Source organism: Panthera onca, chromosome D4 (genome assembly GCF_046562875.1).
Source record: "Panthera onca isolate mPanOnc1 chromosome D4, mPanOnc1 haplotype 2, whole genome shotgun sequence".
Lineage (NCBI taxonomy): Eukaryota > Metazoa > Chordata > Mammalia > Carnivora > Felidae > Panthera > Panthera onca.
The window spans coordinates 90,078,027-90,101,391 of record NC_138351.1 but is presented as its reverse complement, the minus strand read 5'-3'; the positions used below and the strand labels follow the sequence as shown (position 1 = coordinate 90,101,391).

The window sequence follows — 23,365 nt, the reverse complement described above, 5'->3', positions numbered from 1 at the left end:
CCGTAGAGCAACTCGGGGTGGCAGACAGGCGCAGGCAGAAGTTGGTTCCCCATCCCAGGCCTCTGAAGGTCTCTGACCACGGAAGCAAACCAAAGAAACCGTGCATCCTGCCTAGACTTCCTCATTTGTGTCTGCTTTTCTGGCCCTGCTTTCAGTCTTAGTTGCTCCGATGAAAGTCGTAAGGATTAGTACACTGCTCTAACATCCCGTCTGGCTCGGGAACCTGCCTGGTCAGTGCTATGCCTGCAGGGACACGAGGGCCGAGGAGACACGTGAAACCCCAGAGCAGAACAGATTACGGATAAAAGCCAGTTTGAGGCTTCGGGTCGGTGCAAAGGAAGAGGAGGAAGACTGTAAGGCCCACGGTCACCTAGGGTCGTGAGTTAAAAGTTCAGTGCTACAGAATCGCCTGATAAAGATCTGTAAGCAGTTGGGAGGTAAGAATTCAGAGTTTGATCAGCCCTGCTACCCATCCAAATCCTATAGTTAGTTTGGCTAGCTCCCTGCATTGAGGTACCATGTGCCTGGCACTTGGATAAGCACCTCATTGTATTACCCACAGGCAGCGTCTCATTTATCCTACATCACGTCAGCCATCCTAAGAACAGTGTTACCGGGGCACCTGGGTGGCTCAGTCGGTTAAGCATCCAACTTCGGCTCAGGTCATGATCTCACAGTTCGTGGGTTCGAGCCCCACGCAGGCTCTGTGCTGACAGCTCAGGACCTGGAGCCTCCTTTGGATTCTGTGTCTTCCCCCCTCCCGCCCACCGCCCCGACCCTCCCCTACTGTGCATGCGTGCACTCATTCTCTCTCTCTCTCTCTCTCTCTCAAAAATAAATAAATAAACTTAAAAAACAAAAACCAAAAACAACGTTACCAGCCCCATTTTCCAGACAAAGAAACTTAAGACTTGGAGAGGTGACTTTGAAGTATTTTAACCCAAACAGTCTGACTACAGAGCCCACCCTTTTAACCATCTCTTTGATCCAGAGTGCAATGCGCTTCTAGAAGACTTGTGCGGAGCAGACAGTTTATCTGACCCTGCCTGCCACCTGGAAGGTCTGACAAAGGAGTCACACTTTGTCCCTAAGGTCACGTGAAGTAATAACAGACACACTAACCGGCTGTCGTGCACGGTGCTACGTCATTCGTTTGGAATGGAAAGGGGGCGGGTGCTTTTTATTTTTAAAACCACAGGTATTTGTTTTTCTACCGCATAGGATCGTGTTCTGTTCCCCAATTTTCGACCACTTTCAAGTGTGAAAATTTCAAATGTGAATTTCAGCTGGTATCGAAAGAAGCAGTCCTTTTTGCAGGGGTATTTTTTGGTTGATCAGTTTGTTCACTTGTTGAGTGAATGTTGGCTGAGCATCTTCTCTGGGCCAGGTACCATGTCAGCACTGGGGATGCGGGCATGAGAAGGGCAAGTGTGGTCCTCAGTGAGTTTGCATTCTTGTGAGGAGAGAAGCACGTCAGTAAATCGCTTCACAAGATCGTTTCAGACACTGGAAAGCACGGAGGTAGATGGCGAGATGGAGGAAGGCCTGGTGCGTCTTTGCTTTTTTAAAATCAGCTTAATTGACGTATAATTCACGTATACGATTGACTCATTTAAAGTGTAGAATCCAGTGTGGCTTGTTTTTTAGTAGCTCACTGGGTTGTGCAACCATCACCAGATTCTAATTTTAGAACATTTATGTCCCCTCACCAAAAGAAACCTCATACTCATTGGCAACCCCTCTCGTGCCCTCTCCCCTTCCCTCAATCTTGGCAGCCACTGATCTACCCTCTGTCCCTAAAAGTTTGCCTGTTCTGGATACCATCAGTGGTCTTTGGGGACCGGCTTCCTTCACTTAGCATAAATGCTGTCAGGATTCATCCATGTCGTAGTAGGTGTCAGAACTTCATTTCTTCTATTGTCAAGTAATATTCTGTTGTTTGGATGTGCCACACTTTATTTATTCGTTCATCGACCTTTGAGTTATCTCCACCTTTTGATTATTATGCATGATGCTGCTGTGAGCTTTTCGTGTACAAATCATGTGGATAGATGTTTTCATTCCTCTCGGGTATATGCCTAGGGATGGAATTGCAGGGGTGTAGGGTAACCGTGTTTGATGCTGTGAGGAACTGACAGATATTTTCCACAGCAGCTGCACCGTTTTGCATTTGCAGCAGCAGTGTGGGAGGGTTCCAGTCCCCCAGCCTTCACCAACGCTTGCTTTGTTTTCGGTCTTTTTGATTATACCTGGTAGGTTAGAAGTAGTAGCTTGTGTCAGTTTGGGCATTTCCCTGGTGACTAATGACGGTGATTTCATATGCTTGTTGCTCATTTGTATATTTCATCTAGAGAGATGTCTGTTGAAATTCTTGGGTCATTTCAGTTGGATTATTTGCCTTTTGTTTTGGATTATAGGAGTTGTTTACCTTTTCTGCGTGCAAGTCCCTAGCAGGCATGCGACTTGTACCTACTCTCCTCCATTCTGTAGTCTGTCTTTTCACTTTCTTGATGGTGTCACTTGCAGCACAAAATACCGTCTTAGTTTCGGACGTGCAGCATCATGATTGGATATTTGTATGTATTGCCAAACGATCACCACAGTAAGTCTAAAGTTTTAAATTTTGATGAAATCCAACTTGTCTCATTTTTCTTTTGTCACTTTTGATGTTATATCTAAGAAACCATTACCAAATCCAAGGTCACAAAAGTTTTATCCCTAAGTTTTCTTCTAAGTTTCTAGTTTTAACTCTTACATTCAGGGCTGTGCTCCATTTGGAGTTAGTTTTTGTATATGGTGAAGTAAGGGCCCAGATTTGTTCTTTTGTATGTGAAATACCCAGTTGTGCCAGCACCATTTGTTGAAAAGAACATTCATTCCTCCACTGAATGGCCTTGAGACCCTTGTTAAGAATCCGTTGGCCGAAGACACGTGGGTTTATTTCTGGGCTGTCAGTTCCATTCCGTTGTTCTGTGTGCCTGTCCTCATACCAGTACCACGCTGCCCTGATTACTGCGACTCCATAATAGGACATTTTAAAGTCCAGAAGCATGAGTCCTCTAATTTTATTCTTCTTTTCCCCACATAGTTTTGGCTGTTCCATGTTTCTTTTATTTCCATACTTAACTTTAGGGTTAGATTGTCAATTTCTGCAAAAAAAAAAAAAAAAAAAAGCCAGCTGGGATTCTCATAGGGATTACATTGAATCTGTAAATCAATTTGGGGAGTATCGACATTTTAATAATATTAGCTCTTGATTCATTTATTTAGATTGTCTCAATTTCTTTCAGCAACGTTTTGTAGTTTTTAGTGTGGGTCTGGCACTTGTTGTGTTAAATCTATGCCTACGTATTTTATTCTTTCTGAGGATATTGCCAATGGAAGCTTTTTGTTTTCGTTCTGTTTTTATTGAAGTAGAGTTGACATACAGTGTTATGTTAGTTTCAGGTGTAGAACGCAGTGATGCGGCATCTCTGTGTGCTCACAAGTGTGGCCCCCTCTGTCACCATACAGTGCTTTTGCAGTGTCACTGGACTATATTCCCTGGTTGTCCCCTTCATTCCAATGACTTACTCATTCCATAACTGGAAGCCCGTATCTCCCACTGCCTGTCACCCACTTTTCCCATTCCCCACCCCTTCCCTCTGCCTCCATCATCATCCGTTCCCTGTAGTGTAAATGGAAGCTTTTTAAAATTTCATCTTGGAATGTTCACTTCTACTGTTTAGAAATCCAACAGACACTCACCTATCGATCTTGTATCCTGTGGCTTTGCTGAGTTTGTTTATTAGTACTAATAGCCTTTTAATGGATTGCTTGGGATTTTCCATATACAAGATCAGCTACAAATAGACATCGTTTTCTGTCTCCCTTTCCAACCTGGATGGCTTTTGTTAAGAGTATGACACCAAATAGGAATGGTGAGAACAGACACCCTAGTCTCATTCCTGATCTTGGAGAGAAACCATCCAGTCTTTCACTATGTTCCAGAGGGTTTTTGAATACCTTAGTGCGATTTCAGTCCCCGATGCTAACTCTGAGGCCGTGCCTGTGCTGCCTGGTGACCTTCCCTCAAGGTTGATCCAGAAGGGCCTTCCTTTCCAGTTCGTACAACCTGCACCCCTGTGATTCTGCTGTGGTGTTCTTTCTTCTTAGCTGGTTCCCTTAGACTTGGGTCAGCTCATCCTACAAACTCTGTAGAGGACACCGAAAGCGTTTGTGGGTTCTTTTCCCACGGCTGTTTGACCATCTCTGACTTCCACAATCCTGAACAACCCAACTACATGGAAATTGCAGAAATTAAAACGTGCAAGCAGCAGCGTTTCGGCGGATCTTTCCTTTGCTTTGTAACTCTAAAACAGCCAGGGGAAACGATCTGTTTGGGGACGATGCTCGTTTCTGCAGACGGTCACGGAGCGCAGCTCCTCCCCACCCCACTTCTAACCATCGGCACCTCCTTGTTTTCAGACTCTCAGCGCTCCCATCTCTCCTCCTTCACCATGAAGCTCAAGGACAAGTTCCACTCGCCCAAAATCAAGCGAACGCCGTCCAAGAAGGGAAAACCAGCTGAGGTGTCGGTGAAAGTCCCGGAGAAGCCTGTGAACAAAGTAAGCGGACTCTCTCTAGGTGTCTGTCCTGGCCTTCGCCTACTTCGAGCAGTCAGAGTTTGTGCTGTGTTTAAGTTCACCCCCTGGGGATCAGCTTCCACTGCAGAACACGGATTTCGTAGCATTCCCGTGCTGCCAGGCAGGGGCCTGGAGTGTCCTTGCGAAATGTGAGCCTTTGGGATGGCGAGTGTTTCTCCTGTTAATCAGAGTCAGGTTCTGTTGGCTGAAGCAGTTCTCCTTTCCCAGATGTATCATCCTCTGGGCATTCAGAACAGCTCAGTGCATCATGTTTACGCCCCAGGATGCCACCTGCCTGCCCCCAGAGAGCCCCACGTTGCCCTGGCACGCACACACATAGAGGGAGCTTTGTGACGTCCAGAACGTCCTTCGTTTGGCTTTAGGGCCCATGCTCTGAGACATGTCAAATCCTTGAAACCCAGCCAAGGATGTCCTCAAGCACTAGTAACCTCAGCAGGGCCAGTGAAGCCAGATACGTTGAAACAGCTGTAGATTTTCATCAACCCCTCCCTTCAGCCTGAAACGGCCATTTCAAGCTCTGTAGGAATCCAGGTTTCCTCTCTTCCAGGAGGCAACAGACAGATTTCTACCAGAGGGCTACCCTATCCCCTTGGATCTGGAGCAGCAGGCAGTAGAATTTATGTCCACCAGTGCTGTGGCTTCCAGGTCTCAAAGGCAGAAGGTCAGTGTGACGTTAAGAACAATTGGGTTTGCCTTGCCTTCTACTGCAGAATCCTGGCCCATGGTTTTGGGGATGGAAAAAAAAAATCTCTTGCAATATCCCTGTGTTGAATTGGGTGGCGACTGTGGGCTCGATCGTTCAGGAAACAGTCCAAGGGGCCTCGGGTAAAATTAAGAGTTTATCCAAGCCCCTGTGGTCTTTGGAGAGAGTTCAGCACTCCTTGACGAAACCTTGGGGGTCCTTTCTAGGGTGGGTTTGGGTGTGCTGCTTGGGTGCAACGGGTTCTGGGGGAAGTGGGGAAGTCTTCTCTCTCAGGACCAGCTCTTTTTCGCTTGAGTTGCTAAGATGATCTGAGCAGTTAAGAAGGGAAGGGCGTCTGCAGTAACAGGTGCTCTGTGAGGCACCTGGCAAGCTCAGTGTGGTGAGTGCACTCAGAACCGAGCCCTGCGAGAGCCAGGGACACCTTTTGTGCCACTGACGCTTATCCAGCTGCGGCACTAACGTGCTGGCTGCTCTACACTCGCTCCTACTTAACACTCCTAACAGCCCTGGAGGATGGAAACTTACTTTGCAGAAAAGGAAACTGGGCCTGTAGGAAGATGAAGCATTCACCATCACACAGGAAAGGTAGCGAGGCTGCCGCACACCCAAGTCAAAACTCTTGCGACGCGTTCCTCGTCACGAAAGCCAGAATGTAAGTGTTAACGCTCACACGTGACTGGACAGAAAAGCAAAATTAGCCCCCGCAACGTAGAATAAACACAAGCCTTGTAGAGAAACGCGGCCTCTCTCCAGGGCCCGCCCAGAGCGTAGCCGGTGGAAGAGCTTTCGTCATAGCCGTCAAGTCAATGCCACTGGCAAACACACGCCACGATTCTCGCGTTTTACGGCGTACCTGTATTTTTGTTTTGTTTGTACTTTGGCCAGCAGGATATCTTAAAATTCTAGTTAGAAGTGGAGACAATTAAGGTTTTAAGTCCAAAAGTCGTTTGTTGAATAACCCTTTTTCCCGCCTCATCTGGTAGCAAAAGAGGCTGAAGAAAAAGAGGAAATAAAGTATTCAGTGTTTGCCAGATTGGTCAAATTCCAGATTGAAGAAGAATAGTGATAGAGTGGAAGATCAGTGTGTGCCAGAGTCATTTTCCGGGTCGCTCCGTACGGCCCCCTCTGGGAGCCGAGTCCGGTAACGGAGCCCACGCACGGTGCCGGTGGCCCCTGTGGCACTCGAGCAGGCAGTCGAGGGTGAAGTGACTTCCAACAACCGCGTTCTAGCAGTTGGCGCCGGGAAGAGACTGGTTCAGCCACTCGGTTCTTGGAACTTTTCCCCCTTTCTTCTTTCCTCCGAGAGAGGTCCCTGGGGGGAATTCGGTGCTAAAGTGTCCTTCGCTTGGTACGGGTTCCTGCAGATTCCAGCAGACGTTGGCAACGTCTGGAGACACTTTGAGTTGTCACGACTCGAAAGGTGAAGCAGGTGTTACTAGGGCTGGTGGATAGCAGCCAGGGGTGCTCGTACACATCCTACATGGGACGGCCCTGCCCACAACGGAGAATTATCCACCCCAAGACATCAGTAGTGCTGCTGCTTAGAACCCCCTATTCTGTAGCCAGGAACTGTGAGTATGAGCTTTACCCAGGAAGACTGCTCCTCTGGTTTTTGGCTGTCGCCCTTTAAGAAGGGTTGAGTCACTCCACTCTGCCCCAAGTCAGCTGCCTGAGACGATATGAGCACAAACCCGTTGTCTCGTAGAGGCCCACGGGCACAACTGGAGGTGTGGGGAGCCTGCCAACATGTGTGAACTTAGAAGACCGTCGAAGAGATCTGAAAACACGCGTGTCATTTGCTGTCATTTAATCCCAGTCTCTATGCCTGCCATTCCCTGTCTAAACGCACGGGAAACTTGTCGCCCGGGAGATAGCAGCACAGATTCAGGTCCATGTACGGCTTACGGAGGGTCTCTCATTGCCTAGGCCCTGTCCCAGGTGATCTCACGTGCTGTCCTACTTACTCCTCTCCATAACTGTGTGCAAAACCTCTTATTATTCCAAATGTACGGACTTTGGGCTCTGGCCCAAGTTTTCTTGATCAAAATCTGGTTTTCCCTTAAGTTTTATGCACTACCTCTATGCACATTCTTATTCACGTCCCCACATCGGCGGCGGGGGGGGGGGGGGGGGGGAGCGGATATCAGGTAATATCCTCCCCATTTTTCAGATGAGGAGCCTGAAGTCACTGGCCCCCAAGCCCAGTGGTGGCTTCGAACCTAGTCCCTCCCCTGGCACCTCTACCTTCATGTAGCTTCCCGGTTTGTGGAGGGACAGTGGCTGGTGCCTCATCCCCCCACAGCAGGGAGGCTGTGCCCGGGGGGGGGGCACCTGCCTCTGAGCTTGTGCAGCTGGGCGACAGAGCAGAGCCAGAGCTCTGGGTTCCCGGTTCTGGCGAGTGCTCCGGCTACTTGTCTCCTTATAAACTCTTCTGACCGCTGGCTGCATTTTGCAAGAAGTCGGAGCTGTTCAGGAGCAGAGGCGCTTTGAACGCACAACACTCAGAGGCCATTAATTCTGGGAGTGCAGTTTGTTGGAGAGTTAATGGATGAAACCAGACTCTGCTAAGCTGTTGGCTCCTTCAGTAGGAGCCCAGGGCAGCTTGGCTATTCAGTGGCTCATTGGATCTCTCTGCAAATGATGGGAAGATTCTTTTTGCTTCAAAGTGCCTTCCTGCCCCTTCTGGGTGCCTCCCATCTCCAGGTCAGCCCCTTTCTCCCTAGCAAACCTGGTGACATTTCCTTTCTTTCTTTCTTTTTTAATTTTTTTTTTTAGTGTTTGTTTTTGAGAGAGAAAGACAGCGTGAGCAGGGGAAGGGCAGAGAGAGGGAGACGCAGAATCCGAAGCAGGCTCCAGGCTCCGAGCCGTCAGCACAGAGCCCGACGCGGGGCTCAAACTCATGAACTGTGAGATCGTGACCTGATCCGAGGTCAGATGCTTGACCGACTGAGCCACCCAGGCGCCCCCCGATGAGATTTTCTTATAAGGTTTCCTGCTTCCTCCCCATCTTGCATCATTCCTGGTTCCAAACACGTCCCGATGTGCTGAGATAGCAGTGCTGTGGTCAGGGTCCTCTGGCCACGCTGGCCACCGGCGTTTCAGTCACACTGATGTCTGAGTGTGACTCCTTCATACTCACGTTCCTTGTGGCCCTGGCGGGCGATGGCAAGGCGGAGAGCTCTTGTCTGTGAGGCGGGAAACAAGTGCCTGGCCTCAAAAACAGTAAATAAACATGTGAGGTCATGAGAAGATGAAAGGTGGAGGTAATGAGGCTCCAGTGATGGGGGGAGTGGGGAGGGGGGACAGGCACTCCCCGCCTTAGAGAATCCACTCTTTGTGGTCTGCAGACCCCCTTTGGGGAAGTTTCCTATGGAGAAGAATTGAGTCGGGTCTTCGAACGTTGTCTGACTAAAGAAGCTGTTTACTTCTTGATCCCATTTACCTATTTTCTTTTGCTCTTCCCATGGAATAAATGCCTCGAGTATTGAATGTTATTTAAAATGACATTGTCCATCATTTGAGAAGAGAAGAGTTAGTGTTCAGAATCATAATCACTTCTTATGTGTCATTGGTGTATCTCCTTAGAGATTATTGTTTAAATCAGCTTTTTTCTAGAAGTGTTCTTCTTGCCCTTGGGTGCTTTTATTTGTATGTTCGCTAGACCTCAGAGAGCCCACAGGTGGCAGCTTTCCTCATACACAGCAATCGCGATTTGCGTTGGACGTGTAATCAGTTCTACTTGAATAGGGTATCCATTTTTGCATTTATCTGTCTTGTAGATCATCTTTGATTTCCCTTCCCTGCCAGCCAGCTGGGACCTGGGACTCTGACCTGAGGGCCATATAGAGGGAGGTTGGGGAAAGGAACCAAGGGGTGTGTGTGCCCACTGACTGGATTTGAGGCATCCTGTAGTCAAGGAGAAAAGATTTGGGCATGGGAGTTTGAATGCTGCTAAGTGCAGGGCTCTGGAGTTTATTTTCCTCCTAGCTGTGCTTTCTTCGGGAGCAGAGGAACTATGGATGCTGTTAGCATTTGCTACACGAGTGATGATTGAATCGTTGCTACCTGCCCTAGCACCTTCCCCTTTTCACCCCAGAGCATCCACCCCTTCTAACCCTGGGGTTTCTAGACCCTTTGGGTGAGCCAAGCCATTTCATTGAGAGGGAACTGCATCTTCGGATTCAGTGTGGGAATCTAGTGAGGGGTCCTGGGAGAGTGGGCTTTGAACATGAATGCCTCTGACCATCTTCTACTGTCCCTCAGATCTTTGAAAGGCCTGGGGTCTCTTGATTTGGCTTACTGGATGGATAGGCACCGTGAGATTTAACTGCGGGTTCGCTAAGCTTCCTACAGCCATCAGCAAATTAGTCCTCACTATGCTTAATGAGTGGTGCTATCTCAGTGTGGTAGAGAAGGATCCTCGAAGCAGTTTCCAAGACCTCAGCCACATCAGTCTCTACCAGGAAGGGAATTCAGAAATCTCTGAATGAACTTTCTTGGTCCGAGCTCCCTTCTGCTTCCTAGCCTAGCCTCTGTATCCTGACAGCAATCCTTAGAAAGTAATTTGGCTTGGTTTCTGCAGCAAGAAGTCTCTTCTGCTTGCATCAGTCTCCAGCTAGTCGATAGGAAATCGTACTTTATTTTTTTCGAAACCACTCCCTTTAATCTCTCTCCTCCCTCCTTATGCTTAACATTTCCTTTCAGAACCTGAGCTGGCTGGAAGAGAAAGAGAAGGAGGTCGTTAGTGCCTTGCGCTACTTCAAGACCATTGTGGACAAAATGGCTATTGATAAGAAGGTACTGGAGATGCTTCCAGGGTCAGCCAGTAAGGTGCTGGAGGCCATCTTACCCCTGGTGCAGAGCGACCCTCGAATTCAGCACAGGTGAGTTGCCCTGAAATCCTTGACTGTGTCAGAGCAAGGAAGGCCTACAGGAGTCTTGGTTTGGGGGCACTTCAAACTTAGGGCTCCTGGGAAGAGTGAAGAGTGCGGGGAGGGAAAAGAGCCTTCTCCCCACCCTTCACAGCTATGACTTGATGCTCTCCCAAGGTCGAGGTCATTGTTACTCATGAGGCCTCGACCCTGAGGGAGATCTCTAGCCTTGCTCGGGATGTAGCCACAGGGTAAGTCTGTGGTGGTTTCTTGGCAATAATCACATTGATTTGGACACATTTCTAGTACCCTTCCATTAGCCGTGGTGTGTTGCGACATTAAATCCTATTAATATCCAGCCTGGTAGAGACCTCAACTGCCTAGCTGATTAGGCCAAAAGAGATCGAGAATCCCATTCGAGCATGGATTAATGAAACCTTTAACTGTATCAGACCAGGATCTCCCAGACAGCACCCGGATTCCCTGGAAGCCAGGGATGTCGGGAGGAGTCAGCCTGCGTCCCAGCGAGCTTTGGTTGAGGAACACTTACCGCTAGAGTGCGTTTTCCCATCAGAGTCTGGGAGCAGCTTGCTCTGGTCTTCACTGTTAGGTAGAGAAGGAAAAGGGGTACCCAGTGTGGTCTTAGCTGAGGCCTAGCAGAGGTGCCCGCTGGCTCTGTGTTTCTTTTCTGGTACCTGCTCAGGATAAACGCAGCTGTGTTTTCTGTTCCTTGAGATGGTTTGGTGTTCGTCCAGCCCCATGAGATTGAGCTTTTGTGAACTGCTTTCAGAACTTGGCAATGAAGTGCATAGTTTTCTTCTTCTGGGAGATCATGCAAACAAGTGTCTTTATTTCCAAGAAGCTCTCTGGCCTGGACCTTCCACCCTGGAGTTTCAGCTGACCTCTGTAGACTGTGGTCTTTTGGCCAGTTGGTGGCGGAGGAAAAAACTGTCGGGATGACTTTGCCCTGCTACTGTCTTTGCTTTCCAGGCCGTGCTCCTGTCACCGAGGAGGAGCCTGGGGAAATGAGTCCCTTCATGCCCTGCTGAGTGGCCGCCTCGCACAGAGTGCTTTGTGTGCTGGGCTTGAGACCGAGTACCGTGTCCTTCCCGTAGTTAACCCCGTGCCCAGCTCGTAGAAGGGCCTGGTGCCGTTCTCCTTTGAGGGGATGTGCCCAACAGTGCGCTAGGGTCAGATGTGTAGGTGGCTTTTTATGCAGAGTTCTCCTCCACCCCTTTTCGTGTGAGTGTCCCTACCGCGGTGGAGTTCGAACCTAGTGGTACCGAGCGGAGCTCTGTTGGGATTTGAAGGAGGGAGAGTTAGAGGAGACTCCGTGGCCCAATTAAACTTCCCGCAGGAGAAGATGCTCGAGCGGGACCTGAAGGAAGGGTGGGAATGGGTGCAAACACTGAGATCAAGCGGTAGGACAGTGGTTTGGGGGCATTTTTTGTCTATGGGGAGATCTTATAACTATTTTGTAGTTGGCAAAAATTATTTCACGTCTCTAGCAGTTTCCTAGAGGGAAAGAGAAATGCCCGGGTGTGGCCATAAGGAACGATGATTTTCTTTTCTCTGGCAGTCCTTTGGCTGATGCCACTTAAGGGATGTTTCTTCCTGAGATTCTCGCAAAGCCAACGGATGATCTTTTTCTCGACCACCCTGATACCTCCTCTTCAAAGGTTTCTCTTAGGTTCCTTCTGTCATCATTCCTCCCGGTGCAGTTTGTGAGCCACGAAGGTGTTTCCCGCCTTCTGCTCAGAGCATCTCTGTGGGTTGGGTCCCAGCTGGTGGGCCCTTCGTCTCCGTCCCCTAGGGTGCTGGGACAGTGGCGGAGCGGTCTTTGAACAAGCAGCGGGCTGTTCAACGTGAACAGTGAGTGGAGGAACCTTCTCCCGCGCTGGGGCGTCTGTGGTGCACGGAGACGTGTGGCCGCTGGACATTCTCCTGGTTACGGGACCCTCCTTCCTTTCTTAATGTCTCAGCCCCTGACACCCAGGAGTATTCCACGCTAAGGCTGTGAAGCGTGGCCACGACTGCCGAATTCTTCAGGTGCTTTCAGGATGTTACCGTTCAATGCAGGTAGAAATCAAGCATTATGTAAACGTGTCTGCCTGCCTCCTTTTCATCTAGTTCTGGCCAGTAGTTTAACAGTGTGATTGACGCTTTGGCAGAATCCCCCACGGGCACTTTGGCAGAAGGTGGCCGTCTTGGTTGAAAGAGGCCTCACCTGGCCCTGTCGGGAGGAGGCGGAGGAGGCTTGGAGTTGCTAGAGGGGCCATCCCCCCACCTCCTGCAGGATGGCACCACCGATGGCCCAGCCCCTAGGGGAGACCAGTTCTTGTCCCCTTCAGCAGCCCTCTTTCCAGCACCCAGCACTTTCACTCATACTCTTCTCTGAGGCAGCCCAACCCTGGCTCTCCCGGGGCCCCTTTGGTAAATTGTTCTGGTTTCTAAGGGGACTGGAGTTTGCTTTCATTGCTTCTGACTGCTCTCTTCTCCTGCTGGAACACGCACAGAGCGGAACGAGTGGCTAAATGGAAATTGTAGATCTCCTGGAAAGTGTTTGCCCGTCACCTGATTCTGAAGAGTTTCTTGCTAGAGCTTTGTTTATTTCAGGGTTTTGTTATAAGCAGCTTTGTTTTCAGAAGCTGTCTTAATCATGTCTTACAGTATTGTATCTTTTCCTTCAAATTCTATCTTGGGCTGCTCAATATCTCCTTCATTCTTTTTCTCCCCCAACCTTTTTTTTTTTTTTTTTTTTTTTTTTTTTTTTTTTTTTTGAGGGGAAGAAGGGGCATTCCACAAATTTTCCATATTTTTGCCCTTCCTCTCTTATGGTACACAATATTTAAAATGGAAAGATAATCCTTTCCATAATTCCTAGAGAAAAGTACCTCCGGTTACTTAAAAATGTGTGGAACATATATAGAGTGGACATCTGGGCCTCCCCTCCCCCAATCAGCGAGGCATCCGGAAGTAGCCGGGCCTTCCGTTCACGGTGAGCGGTCGACGCCTCCGCCAGCAGAGGCCTCCTCGCCCCTCATCCGTTGTCCTTCTGGAAATGCTCTTCATGAGTGCGGGGCTCTGGCAGGCCTGCCATGGTTATGGTGCAGAGAGTGGAGCTCAGCCCACGTTGGAAGGAATTCTGGTGAGCTACAGACCATTCGAGCTCACGTTTAGAGGCTGTTTCGGTAGAGGATCCTGCCTGCTGAAATGCCACGCACCCGCTGGCTCCTTGTGGCCCATCTAACATGAGTGTTAGTCTGAGAACGAGAAGCGTGTAGTGCTTTTGACCCATGATTAGCAGCTAGGAGGAGGGGAGGGAGGGGAGGGGAGGGAGAGGTCAGGGTCCTGCGGAAGGGGGTGGGGGGGGTGGCGGGAAGTTTGAAGAAGCATGTCAGCTCTGGAAATAAGCACATAAACTGTGGCGGGATTTTTATCTGTCATGTTTGGAAAATGGAAACAGTCTTACAACGGAGCAGAATATAAAGCTGCGTACGGTGTATGTTGGATTTATAAGGGCATAGATTCAGGGGAGCGTTTGTCACGAAAAGGAGGTGTGGGTCTTCCGGAGAGAAAGGGTTAGAAGCGAGCCCTTGTCTCCGGGAAACCGGTTCTGTATCAAACAGTAGCTTCAAGTGACGGCCGTGCTTCAGAGGGTTCACCTTCTTTAAGAAACTCTTCTCTTGCCCCCAGCTCAGCCCTCTCCTCCTGCTACAGCCGGGTGTACCAAAGCCTCGCCAACCTCATCCGCTGGTCTGACCAAGTGATGCTGGAAGGGGTGAACTCAGAAGATAAAGAGGTGGTCACGACGGTGAAAGGGGTCATCAAGGCCGTGCTGGACGGAGTGAAGGTAGGACACGGGCTGCCAGCGGCCTCCCTGCTGGGCGTCTGTCACACAACAACTTGTTCCCAAGCTTCACGCGTTGGGACGAACGTCTCCGAGCGTCTCTGGTGTTGCTGCTCGGTCCGACGGCCGTTTAATTCTCTCCGGGACAGGTGGCTCTCAGAGCACTAAAGCCTTTGGCCTGATCGTCTCGATGCTGGAAAAGCTGCCAGAAGCAGTCAGCCTTGCTCGAGCACGTAGTCAGCCCTCAGTGAGGCTCTGTGGTACAGCTCTGTGTGTGCCTGCCTGCTAGACAGAACGCAGAGGAAGTTGTCTCTGCGCTGACCGGTCGCAAAGCTCTCAGCAAGTCGACCGCCACCGTTTCACATTCTGAGAACTTCTGTGATTCTTGGTAGAAAAGTCGGATTGAGATGAGTAAGGAATGAAACTGGGTCTGACGTTCTGGAATTTACCGGCCAGAGAGGTCGGGAACAGCGTGATGGGAAATTACGAAACCTAGTTGTGGTGGGAAGCAGAGGCCACAGAGGGTCCGGGATAAACTCTAATTGACACAGTAGGTCCTATGGGTGAGGAGCAAGACAGGATGTAAGTACGAGGCAGCCGAGGGCCTTCGGGTCGGGATTCGTGCCGTGGGCAGTGGGAAAGTGGAGACCTGCAGGTCCGCGAGGCCATGTTAGCAGTGGAAAGAGGGCTAGCCTGGGGCCTGCCCGGCTAGGTTTGAATCCAAGTTCACCACTTACTAGTCTGTGAGCTTAAGCAATCTATTCGGTCTAGGGTTCTACACCTCAATTAGCTCATCTGTGAAATGGGTATGATGATAGTGCCATATACCCTAGGGTTGTGGGAAGTGTTAAATTAATACATGGAAAGCTCTTAGAACAACACCTAGTACATACTAAGCACTCAGACTTTAGCTGCTATTCCCTATTAATTTTGTGGTGCTAGGTGTGTGCTTTGGAGGCCAGTCTCTTGGCTTAGGGGAAGGAAGAAACAGCTGTGTCCTCCTCCTTTCCACGCCCTTCAGTTCAAAGTCGTAGCTGAGGTGCTTAACCTAGGTCCAAGAAAACCTCCTTCACCACTCAGCCGTCCCAGCAGATTCCTAAAAGCTGTCTCCTTGGATTGACGTCCCGCGGAAGTTCCGGAGAGTCGAGTAAGGATGCCCAGATGGTAAAAGTCAGAGAGGGAAGGCTAAGAAAGCCTCGCTTAGCATTACGACTTGCTCTAGAATGAATCGTGTCGACTGGGGCCACATAAGTAGGGCCGCTGTGTCGGTGGGACGTCAGGAAGCTCATGTAGAGAGAGGCTCGGCTGGATGCCACCACGTCTCCTCTGCCGGCCCAGGCTCCGTGCATTCCCCAGAGCATATTAGGTCCTGCCATGTCTGTGTGGGCCAGGGAGACTTAAGGGTAAAGGCCCAGAGTGGCCCGTCCTGTAAGGCCTGGTGCCACTTTCCAGATTCTGGAGTGTAGCCATACGAATTTTCCCCGTCGCTTTCCCCTGGAGCTCTTGGAGGTCGGCAGTGCAGAATGAGACGTGACCTGGGTCGCACGTCACCAGCAGAGCGTGTGGAATTCTGGCTCACGCACCCCTTGCTCTTCCTGCCCAGGCTTCTGGAAATGCTGTTGTTTTGCAGGTGACATTGTTCAGGTTTCCTTCTACTGAATTATAACGAGACGTGTGAAACAAGTTAGAGTGCCCAAAATAGACGAGATGGAGTTTCTGTGTGTGAAGCTTTGTCACGTTCCCGAGTAACTTCTCGTTTATGGGATCGTTAAAGCACCCCAGTATCCACTGAAAGGCGTGTCGAAAAGAAAAATTTCTCTGATTTTTCAAACTGACCAATGAGAGAGGGAGAGAGGAACCTCCAGATTATGAACCTGTCCGTGTCTGGACACAAAGAACATTTCCACGATTTTTTTTAAGTTGTTTATTTCGAGAGAGAGAGTGCAAGTGGGGGAGAAGCAGAGAGAGAGGGAGACAGAGAATCCGAAGCAGGCCCTGCACTGTCAGCGCGGAGCCCCATGTGGGGCTCAAACTCATGAGCCGTGAGATCGTGGCCTGAGCCGAAACCGAGAGTCAGATGCTCAACCGACTGAGCCACTCAGGTGCCCTTCCACAATTGTTTTTAAAATACTTGACCCAGGGGCGCCTGGGTGGCTCAGTCGTTAGAACTTCCAGCTCTTGATTTTGACTCGGGTTATGATCCAAGAGCTGTGGGATCGAGCTCTGCAGTGAGCATGGTGCCTGCTTGAGATTCCCTCCCTCCGTCCCTCGCTCTCTCTTTCTTTCTCTCCTCCCCCTCCCCCTTCACCTCCCCCTCCCATATTTTCCCCCTCCCTCCCCCTCCCAAAATAAGAAAAATAAAAAATACTTGACCCAGAGCGAAGACTCTAGGTGATGACCTCTCTGGGTCCAGTTTTGTTTCATTTATTCAGGATTCCCTTCTCAAGAGCCTCCTCGAGTGCCAGCCGGTGCCATACGATTGGGAATGTAGTGATACCCCTGCCACAGTCCCTGACCATTAGCTGAGGATCTGCGGAGGGAGAAGGACAGCGGAGCTTGTCATTCTGTAATCATGACGAGGTCTAGTGTTATAAGAGAAAGTGGCACGTGGCCTCACTTGGTCGGGTGTTTGGCTCACCTTCCCCTTTCAGGGTGGTCAGAGACTCTGCCCTGAGGACGAGACGGGCCAAAGGCAGAAAGGGGTGTGCAGGAGTCGGCCTGCCTCTGGAAGTGTGTTGCAGCTGGAATCGGTCGAGGGAGCAGGGACGGTCCGAACACTGTGCTGTTGGCGTTTGTTGTTGAGATGTCACAGTAGCAACAGCTGACGTTTAGTCCCTCCCGATGCTCATAACGACTCTTGCCGTGGGTGTGATTGCCCCTTCGCAGGTGTGGGAACAGGCCGAGGCAGCCCAGTGGTCAGCGGTGAGGTCGTGACTCCCACCCGGGGCTGCCGGACCCCAGACCCCGCGCGCCTCCCGTCACCCTCGGCCTCCCCCCACGTGAGGGAGACCCAGCTTAGCCCAGGGACTGCCTGTGCGTCCCCCCTCGCCGCCAGCCGGCCTCCAGCCCCTCTCCTGTCCCCATCGGGCTGAAGACACCGTATAAGCCTGGGTCGTGGTGGGGTGAGTGAGCGTCAGTTCGCCGGCAGGGACGGGGCCGCGCAGAGATGTGAGGATGTCGTCATCCCGCTCGTAGGAGAGAGGTTGGCGCGTGCCTTTAAAGTGACTCACCATCTTCCAAGTAACTCATTCAGTTGTTAACTGGAATTCTTTTTTTGAACGGTCGAAGAGGTATTTTCAAACAGGGTTGCTGTGCTTCTGTCCCTGAATGGGGGTAGCACCTTTTATTATTTAAAGCCCTGAGTAAATGTCACTTGCTAGCTCTGTAACCTTGGGCAAGTGACTTGTGTGAGTTTCGAGTAGATTTTTGAATGTTTACCCTGAAGAACTGGAGAAAGGTCAAGAAAGAGAACGTATATGAAGTACCTGGCCAGTAAGTGCTAGGTGCCCAGTAAATGGCGGGTAGGCACCAATCACCATGGAAATGTTAGCGTCCGGGATGGCTTGCGCCCGCCCGTCTTTGACGGTGCTTGCGGTTCGCTTCCGTGCATCTCCGGTCGAAAGACAGACCTGTCGCTATCACCTGATCTGGCCCCGGGCAGGTGCTCTGCTGGTGGGGCCTGAGGCCCAGAGAGGATGGTGACCGTCTGAGGAAGGAATCGAAAGGCCCTCGCTTTCCCCAGCACCTGGCTCTCTGCGGCCCAGCCTCTCTGGCTCCAGCAGGTGACCCGGCTTGTCCTTCGGAAGCCAGTGTGCCAGCTCTTCGTGCCCTTCCGTCTAAACATCAGCCTTTCTTCTTGTCTCAGGTGCACCGTCTCTTACCCAGCTCCCTGGGCTCCGCTTGCCCTCTTGGCACGCCCTCCCGGATGTCAGTTCTCAGACCCAGAGCCTCTTTCCCTGGCCTCCAGCTCCCCCCGGCCCTTCACACACACACTTCTGTTTTTCAACCTTACGCCGACAGCCTTGGAGGAGAGCACCTGCAGTTCTGTCGTCACCACCCGCACTTGCGCTCGTGTGCTGTCCCGGACCCCCTGCGTACCCCTTAACCGACAGAATAGAACAGCCCATTACTCTACCAGCAAAATGGGTTTATTCGGGAATAGCAGACAATTGCAATGCGGGACCTGCGAGCCGGGGCAAAACCACGGGCAAGTCCAACAAAGAGAGAGGATTATTTTAGGAGGAGGACGCTGGGAGGGGCCGTCCTGACCCGGAGATGGGCAGGAAGGAGTTCAGGGTGAGGGCGGTTTCTCACTGGCCGAGTCGCTGGGGTGGAGGGTCTCTCGTCGGAGACGCCGGGCCCGCCCTTCCCGCTGGGCCTGCGATCACAGTGCTCTCCTGGTGAGGGTGCCTCTGCTGGGCTCTGTAAGCGACGATTCCTCCTGTAACTGATGTCATTGGTGTGGCTCCCTTCGTGACCTCCCAGGTCCACTTTTAGTGAGCTTTGCCTGTATCAGTTTTCACTTACAACGGGAATATTTTGTAGGAAGTGTTTTTCTGACTACATCAGTCAGGATTATGTTCGACTGCAAGAAAATCCACAGTAATACTGGCTTTTAAACTTATCTCTCCTTCATGGCCAAGAAGCCCACAGACGGGCAGTCTGAGGCTAATGACACTTTCACAAAATGGCCAGGCACGTGGTCGTCTCCCATCTTGCTTTCCTGCCATCCTTAGTTAGCACGTGGATTCCACCTCACGGTCCCGAACGAGTGCTCCTGCTCCATCCATCGTGACTGCATTCCAGCCAGCAAGGAGGAAGAGAGAGTAGGAAGGTGCGCCCTCTCCGTTTGAGGATGCTTCCTCAAAGGCCTCACAGAACTCACTCACACTTCATCGATCACAGCTTGGTCACATGCTCAGCTGACATTCTGCTAAAGAGGAAGAACAAGTCGTGGGGCAACTTGCTGTCCCTGCCACACTGACATCTCAAGCCATCTCTTTTATTCCTCGTTCAGCCTATGTTTTAATTTTTTGATGAAAACGTTCAAACATTTGCCAAGAAAAAAACGGGGTAATGAAGCCCCCTTACGTAGCTCCGCAGTTGTTCGCTCCTGGCCAGTCTTGTTCCTCTGCCTGCTCCCCGGGATCGCTGGAAGCAAATCGCAGATCCCGTCCTTCCTCCTGGAAATGCCCGTGCAGAGCTTGAGGCCACGGCAAGCTTTTTCTGCAAAGGGCCAGGGAATAAATACTCGAAGCCTCTCAGGCTACATACCTTCTCTGCTGCCTGTGGGTCTCTGTTGCATGTTCTTTGTCATTGGTTTATGTAATTTTTTTTTTTCTTTTTAAAGAATTCTCACCTTGAGGGCCTTACAGAAAGCAAGCCCTGGGCTGGACCCCACCCGTATGCAGGGCGTAGTTTTCTGGTTTTAAACAGTTTGCTTTTCAGTTCAGGGTCCAGATAAAGCCCGTATGCTTCTTAGTGCATTAACATGCGTCTAAAGATCGCTTTTCTCTGTTTGTCCTTGCAGCTTACTTGTGTTGTTATGAAGGGTTACTGCTGTTACAGGTCTCCCACGTTCTGGATTTTGTGCTGATGACATCCAAACAGTGTTGTCTGGCATGTTCCTCTCCCCTGAATTCCCTGTGAAACTAGAGGCTGAATCAGTTTCAGGTTTTTGTATTTCGAATGCTCCCTCAGTGCTGCCCTCACCTCCATCAAGAGGCACGTTTCCTTTTCTTTAAAAAAACAAACAAACAAACAAAACTGTTTTATTTATTTACTTATGAGAGAGAGGATGAGCGTGAGCAGGGGAGGAGCAGAGAGAGAGGAGAGAGATGATCTGAAGCAGGCCCAGCAGAGAGCCCGATGCAGGGCTCGAACTCACGAACCGTGAGATCGTGACCTGAGCCGAAGTGACACGCTTAACCTACTGAGCCACCCAGGCGCCCCTCCCTTTCTGATGTTAGTAGCCATCCATGATTTTTGCCTAGATCTGTTCACTGATTTAGAGTTGCAGAATGATGAGTTTCTAATTCTTCGTGCCGTTCTCTCATTTGCTGGGAAACACTTAAATCACAGACCTCCCTTGTAAACTTACGGTTTTCCTGAGTGATCATTCTCAGAGAAGAGGCAGGATCCATGCTTAATTCCTTCCTTTCTTTACCAGTTTTCAAAACAGTGCCTGTCTCCTAGCACCCTTTAACGTGACCAGTGAGTTGAGCTGTTTAAAATCTCATTTTGAACTCATGAATTTACACGTGCTGGCCGTGCTCCCACCCACTTTGCTTGTCCCTCTTCCTGGTCCCCAGGCCCCATCTTTGGCCACTGAAAACTTTTTTAGGCTGTTTCCTGAGTTCCCTGTGATATGACCCTAGAAGTCTTTGATAGTCTTCTTCGTAGTTGTCTTGGTATGAAAGTCTGTTCCAGGCTCTTATCATCTGGTAGTTGTTTTGTTTGGGGGTGGTGATACACAGCTTCATTGAGCTGTAATTCCCACACCATATAATTCACCCACTTAAAATATACATGGTGATTTTTCTTTTTACTATATTCACACACTTGTGCAGCCATCACCACGATCCGTTTTAGGACATTTTGTCACCTTCAGAAAGTAACTGCCTACCCTTTATGCTCTCCCCTCCCCCCTCATTTCTCGCCATCCCCCACCGCCCAGCCTTAGGCAGCCTGACCTCTATAGATTTGCCTATTCTAGACATTTCGTATGAAAGGAATCGTATACTCTGTGGCCCCTTGAGACCAGCTCCCGTCACTTAGTACAATGGTTTCAGAGTTCACGCATGCCACAGCATGTATCGGTACCTCCTTTTTTTTTTCTTGCCAAATGATATTCCACTCTGTGGGTGCACCACGTCGCATTGTTTTCTCGTGGCCATCCGGACGTCTGAGTTTCCACCTTTCGGCACCCCTGAGTGAGGCTGCCGTGAACACTCCTGTACACGTTGTTATGCGGGTGTGTATTTTCATTTCTCTTGGTGGTACGCCCAGGAGCACAGCGGCTGGGCCACGCGGTAACTCCGGGCTGGAAGCGGCTGCGCCATTTTCCACCCCATCTGCGGTGGATGCGGGCCTCAGCCTCTCCGGCTTCTCCACGGCCTCCATTCCCACCTGTGCTTTTTGGCAGATGTTCATTTCCCTGAGGGCTAATGATATGGAGTCCCTTTTCGTGTGCTTATTGGCCGTCTGTGTATCTCTTTGGAGAAATGTCTGTTCAGGTCCTTTGCCCGTTTAAAAAAAGTCTTTAATCTTTATTTTTGAGAGAGAGAGAGAGAGAGAGAGAGAGCGCATGAGTGGGGGAGGGACAGAGAGAGAGAGGGAGACACAGACTCCGAAGCAGGCTCCAGGCTCTGAGACATCAGCACAGAGCCCGACGCGCGGCTCGAACTCACAAGAGCAAGTTCATGACCTGAGCCAAAGTCAGATGCTTAACCGACTGAGCCACCCAGGCGCCCGCTTTGCCCATTTTTAAATTGGGCTTTCGTTTTATTATTGAGTTATAAGGTACCTTGTACATTGCTTACCACAGAACTGGAATCAGCCGTTCCTTTAGGGAGCCCTGCTTCCCTTTGCTGGGAAGTCCCATTTAGAGACCACACTGAGGGCTGATGTTCTCATCGCTGCTGGTGGGTCGCGCGGTTAGTTTCTGGAAGACAAAGCACATCTGGAGTTTCCGCTGGTACTTCCAATTCGCATTCAGCGCCACCGGGGTTTTCACTTCACCTCATCAAACGCGTGTCTTAATTTTTTTCCTCCCACACTGCATCTGAGGTCTCCTCTGGCTGCCTTGTCTTTAGTCCGTTTGAGGAATGACAGCCAGTGTCTTGCAGCTGGAGTGGCCCTCGGAGAGCTGACTCCGGGAGTCCCTCGCTGCCCAGCCCACTTGTTCCCCAGTGCTTGCTGCACAGGAGAAGGAGGCCGCTTCCTCTGCTCTGTGGCTGCCTCACCCCTCAGACTTCAGGTGGGAAGGTCCCTTCTTTTCACCATGAAAAGGCTAGACACCCCTGTGATTTCATTCTGCTGCTTCGGTCCAGGAAACTCCCAACTGGTGGCCTCCGTGTGGTGTCCTTGGCGAAGGACTTGTCTTAGGACCGCTGAGCACCAGAGGGGCCCTGTCATGGCCTGAACCCAGAAGACTCACAGGGCCAGAAGGTGACCGAGGATGGACAGCGAGGGGCCGGGGTGAGGGGGGAGCAGGATTGGTGGCCACTGCCCGTAGACTGGTGTGCTTCTCAGGCACGGCGTGTGAGCGGGAGGGTTGGCCACGGTGTGGTGCCCACTGGTAGGGGCAGCATGGCAGCCGCTCTTAGGAGTGTTGCCCATGGCCGCGCCTCGTAGGGGCCCTTGTGCGGCCCGTGTGCTCTCTGCCGGACGGGGGCTTTGTCTTAGTGCCAAGGAGGAGATGGGAGGACCGCAGCCCATACTTTGACTTGTTGAAGGTCCCTCAAGATGGGAACATCACTGTGACCATTTTCAGTACGACTAAAATGAGCACAGAAATAAAGTATTATGCACTTAGAAAGATACTTTTCCCAATACCCTTTGGCTTTTGAAGACTGCTTTTCAGTGGATCGGTCGTTGTCTGGTTCACGGTTGCCGGCTGTGCGCACAGTCTGGTCTTTTCACACCTGTGCCTCAAGAGGGCTGAAAAGTCTGACGTCCCTCTCGGAAATTCTGCCTTTAGTAGGAGTCAGGCTCTTGCCGCACTGCCAATGGCCAGCTTTGAACGAGATTAGGTTTTTGGTGCAGTAGCCAGATACGCGCACCTTCTGGAGGTTCCCTTCTGTCTCCTTCTGGGGCCGGAAGGGTGGTAGGGGTGGAAAAGCCGCCTGCCCCTTTTGCACCCTCCGTGAGCCAAGGCTGGCAGACCGGCGGAAGGGAGACTTTCCGCCACCACGTCGCCGTGTGGGAGTTCGGGTGCGCGCTTGTGCCGATGTGCCCATCGTTCCGTGACTCCTGCACCGTTGCTCAGCTGCCCCTCCAGAAAGGTGGCATGCTAATCATAATTGCTCGCGAATCAGTGAAGAGTTAGTGGAACTTTCTCCTACGTCAGCCGATGCGAGTACACATACTTCTCTCTGTTCTTCGCCCTGCTTGTGGAAAAGAGTAATGTGAACATGGGCCTTCCAGGATGCTTTGGTCTGGCCCTCTGACCCCCTCTGACACAGCGATGCTCTTCTGCGCGGCCCGGTGACTTGCTCCCCCTCCCACTCCCTGCTTTCTCTCCTCAACCCGTCATCTGTCTCCTTACTTTCAGTCGCGTCCTGGCCGTAATCAC

The 23,365-nt window shown here is 50.8% G+C and overlaps 1 protein-coding gene across 1 annotated transcript in view; it reads left to right on the top strand.

Annotated features, from left to right (window-relative positions):
* Positions 1-23,365, top strand: part of RAPGEF1 (Rap guanine nucleotide exchange factor 1) — a 131,400-nt gene that overhangs the window by 61,242 nt on the left and 46,793 nt on the right. The window contains exons 2-5 of the mRNA XM_060608311.3: positions 4,468-4,607; positions 5,194-5,307; positions 10,054-10,232; positions 13,917-14,073. Coding sequence (XP_060464294.1) covers positions 4,468-4,607; positions 5,194-5,307; positions 10,054-10,232; positions 13,917-14,073 — 590 coding nt within the window. The remainder of the gene's footprint in view (positions 1-4,467; positions 4,608-5,193; positions 5,308-10,053; positions 10,233-13,916; positions 14,074-23,365) is intronic.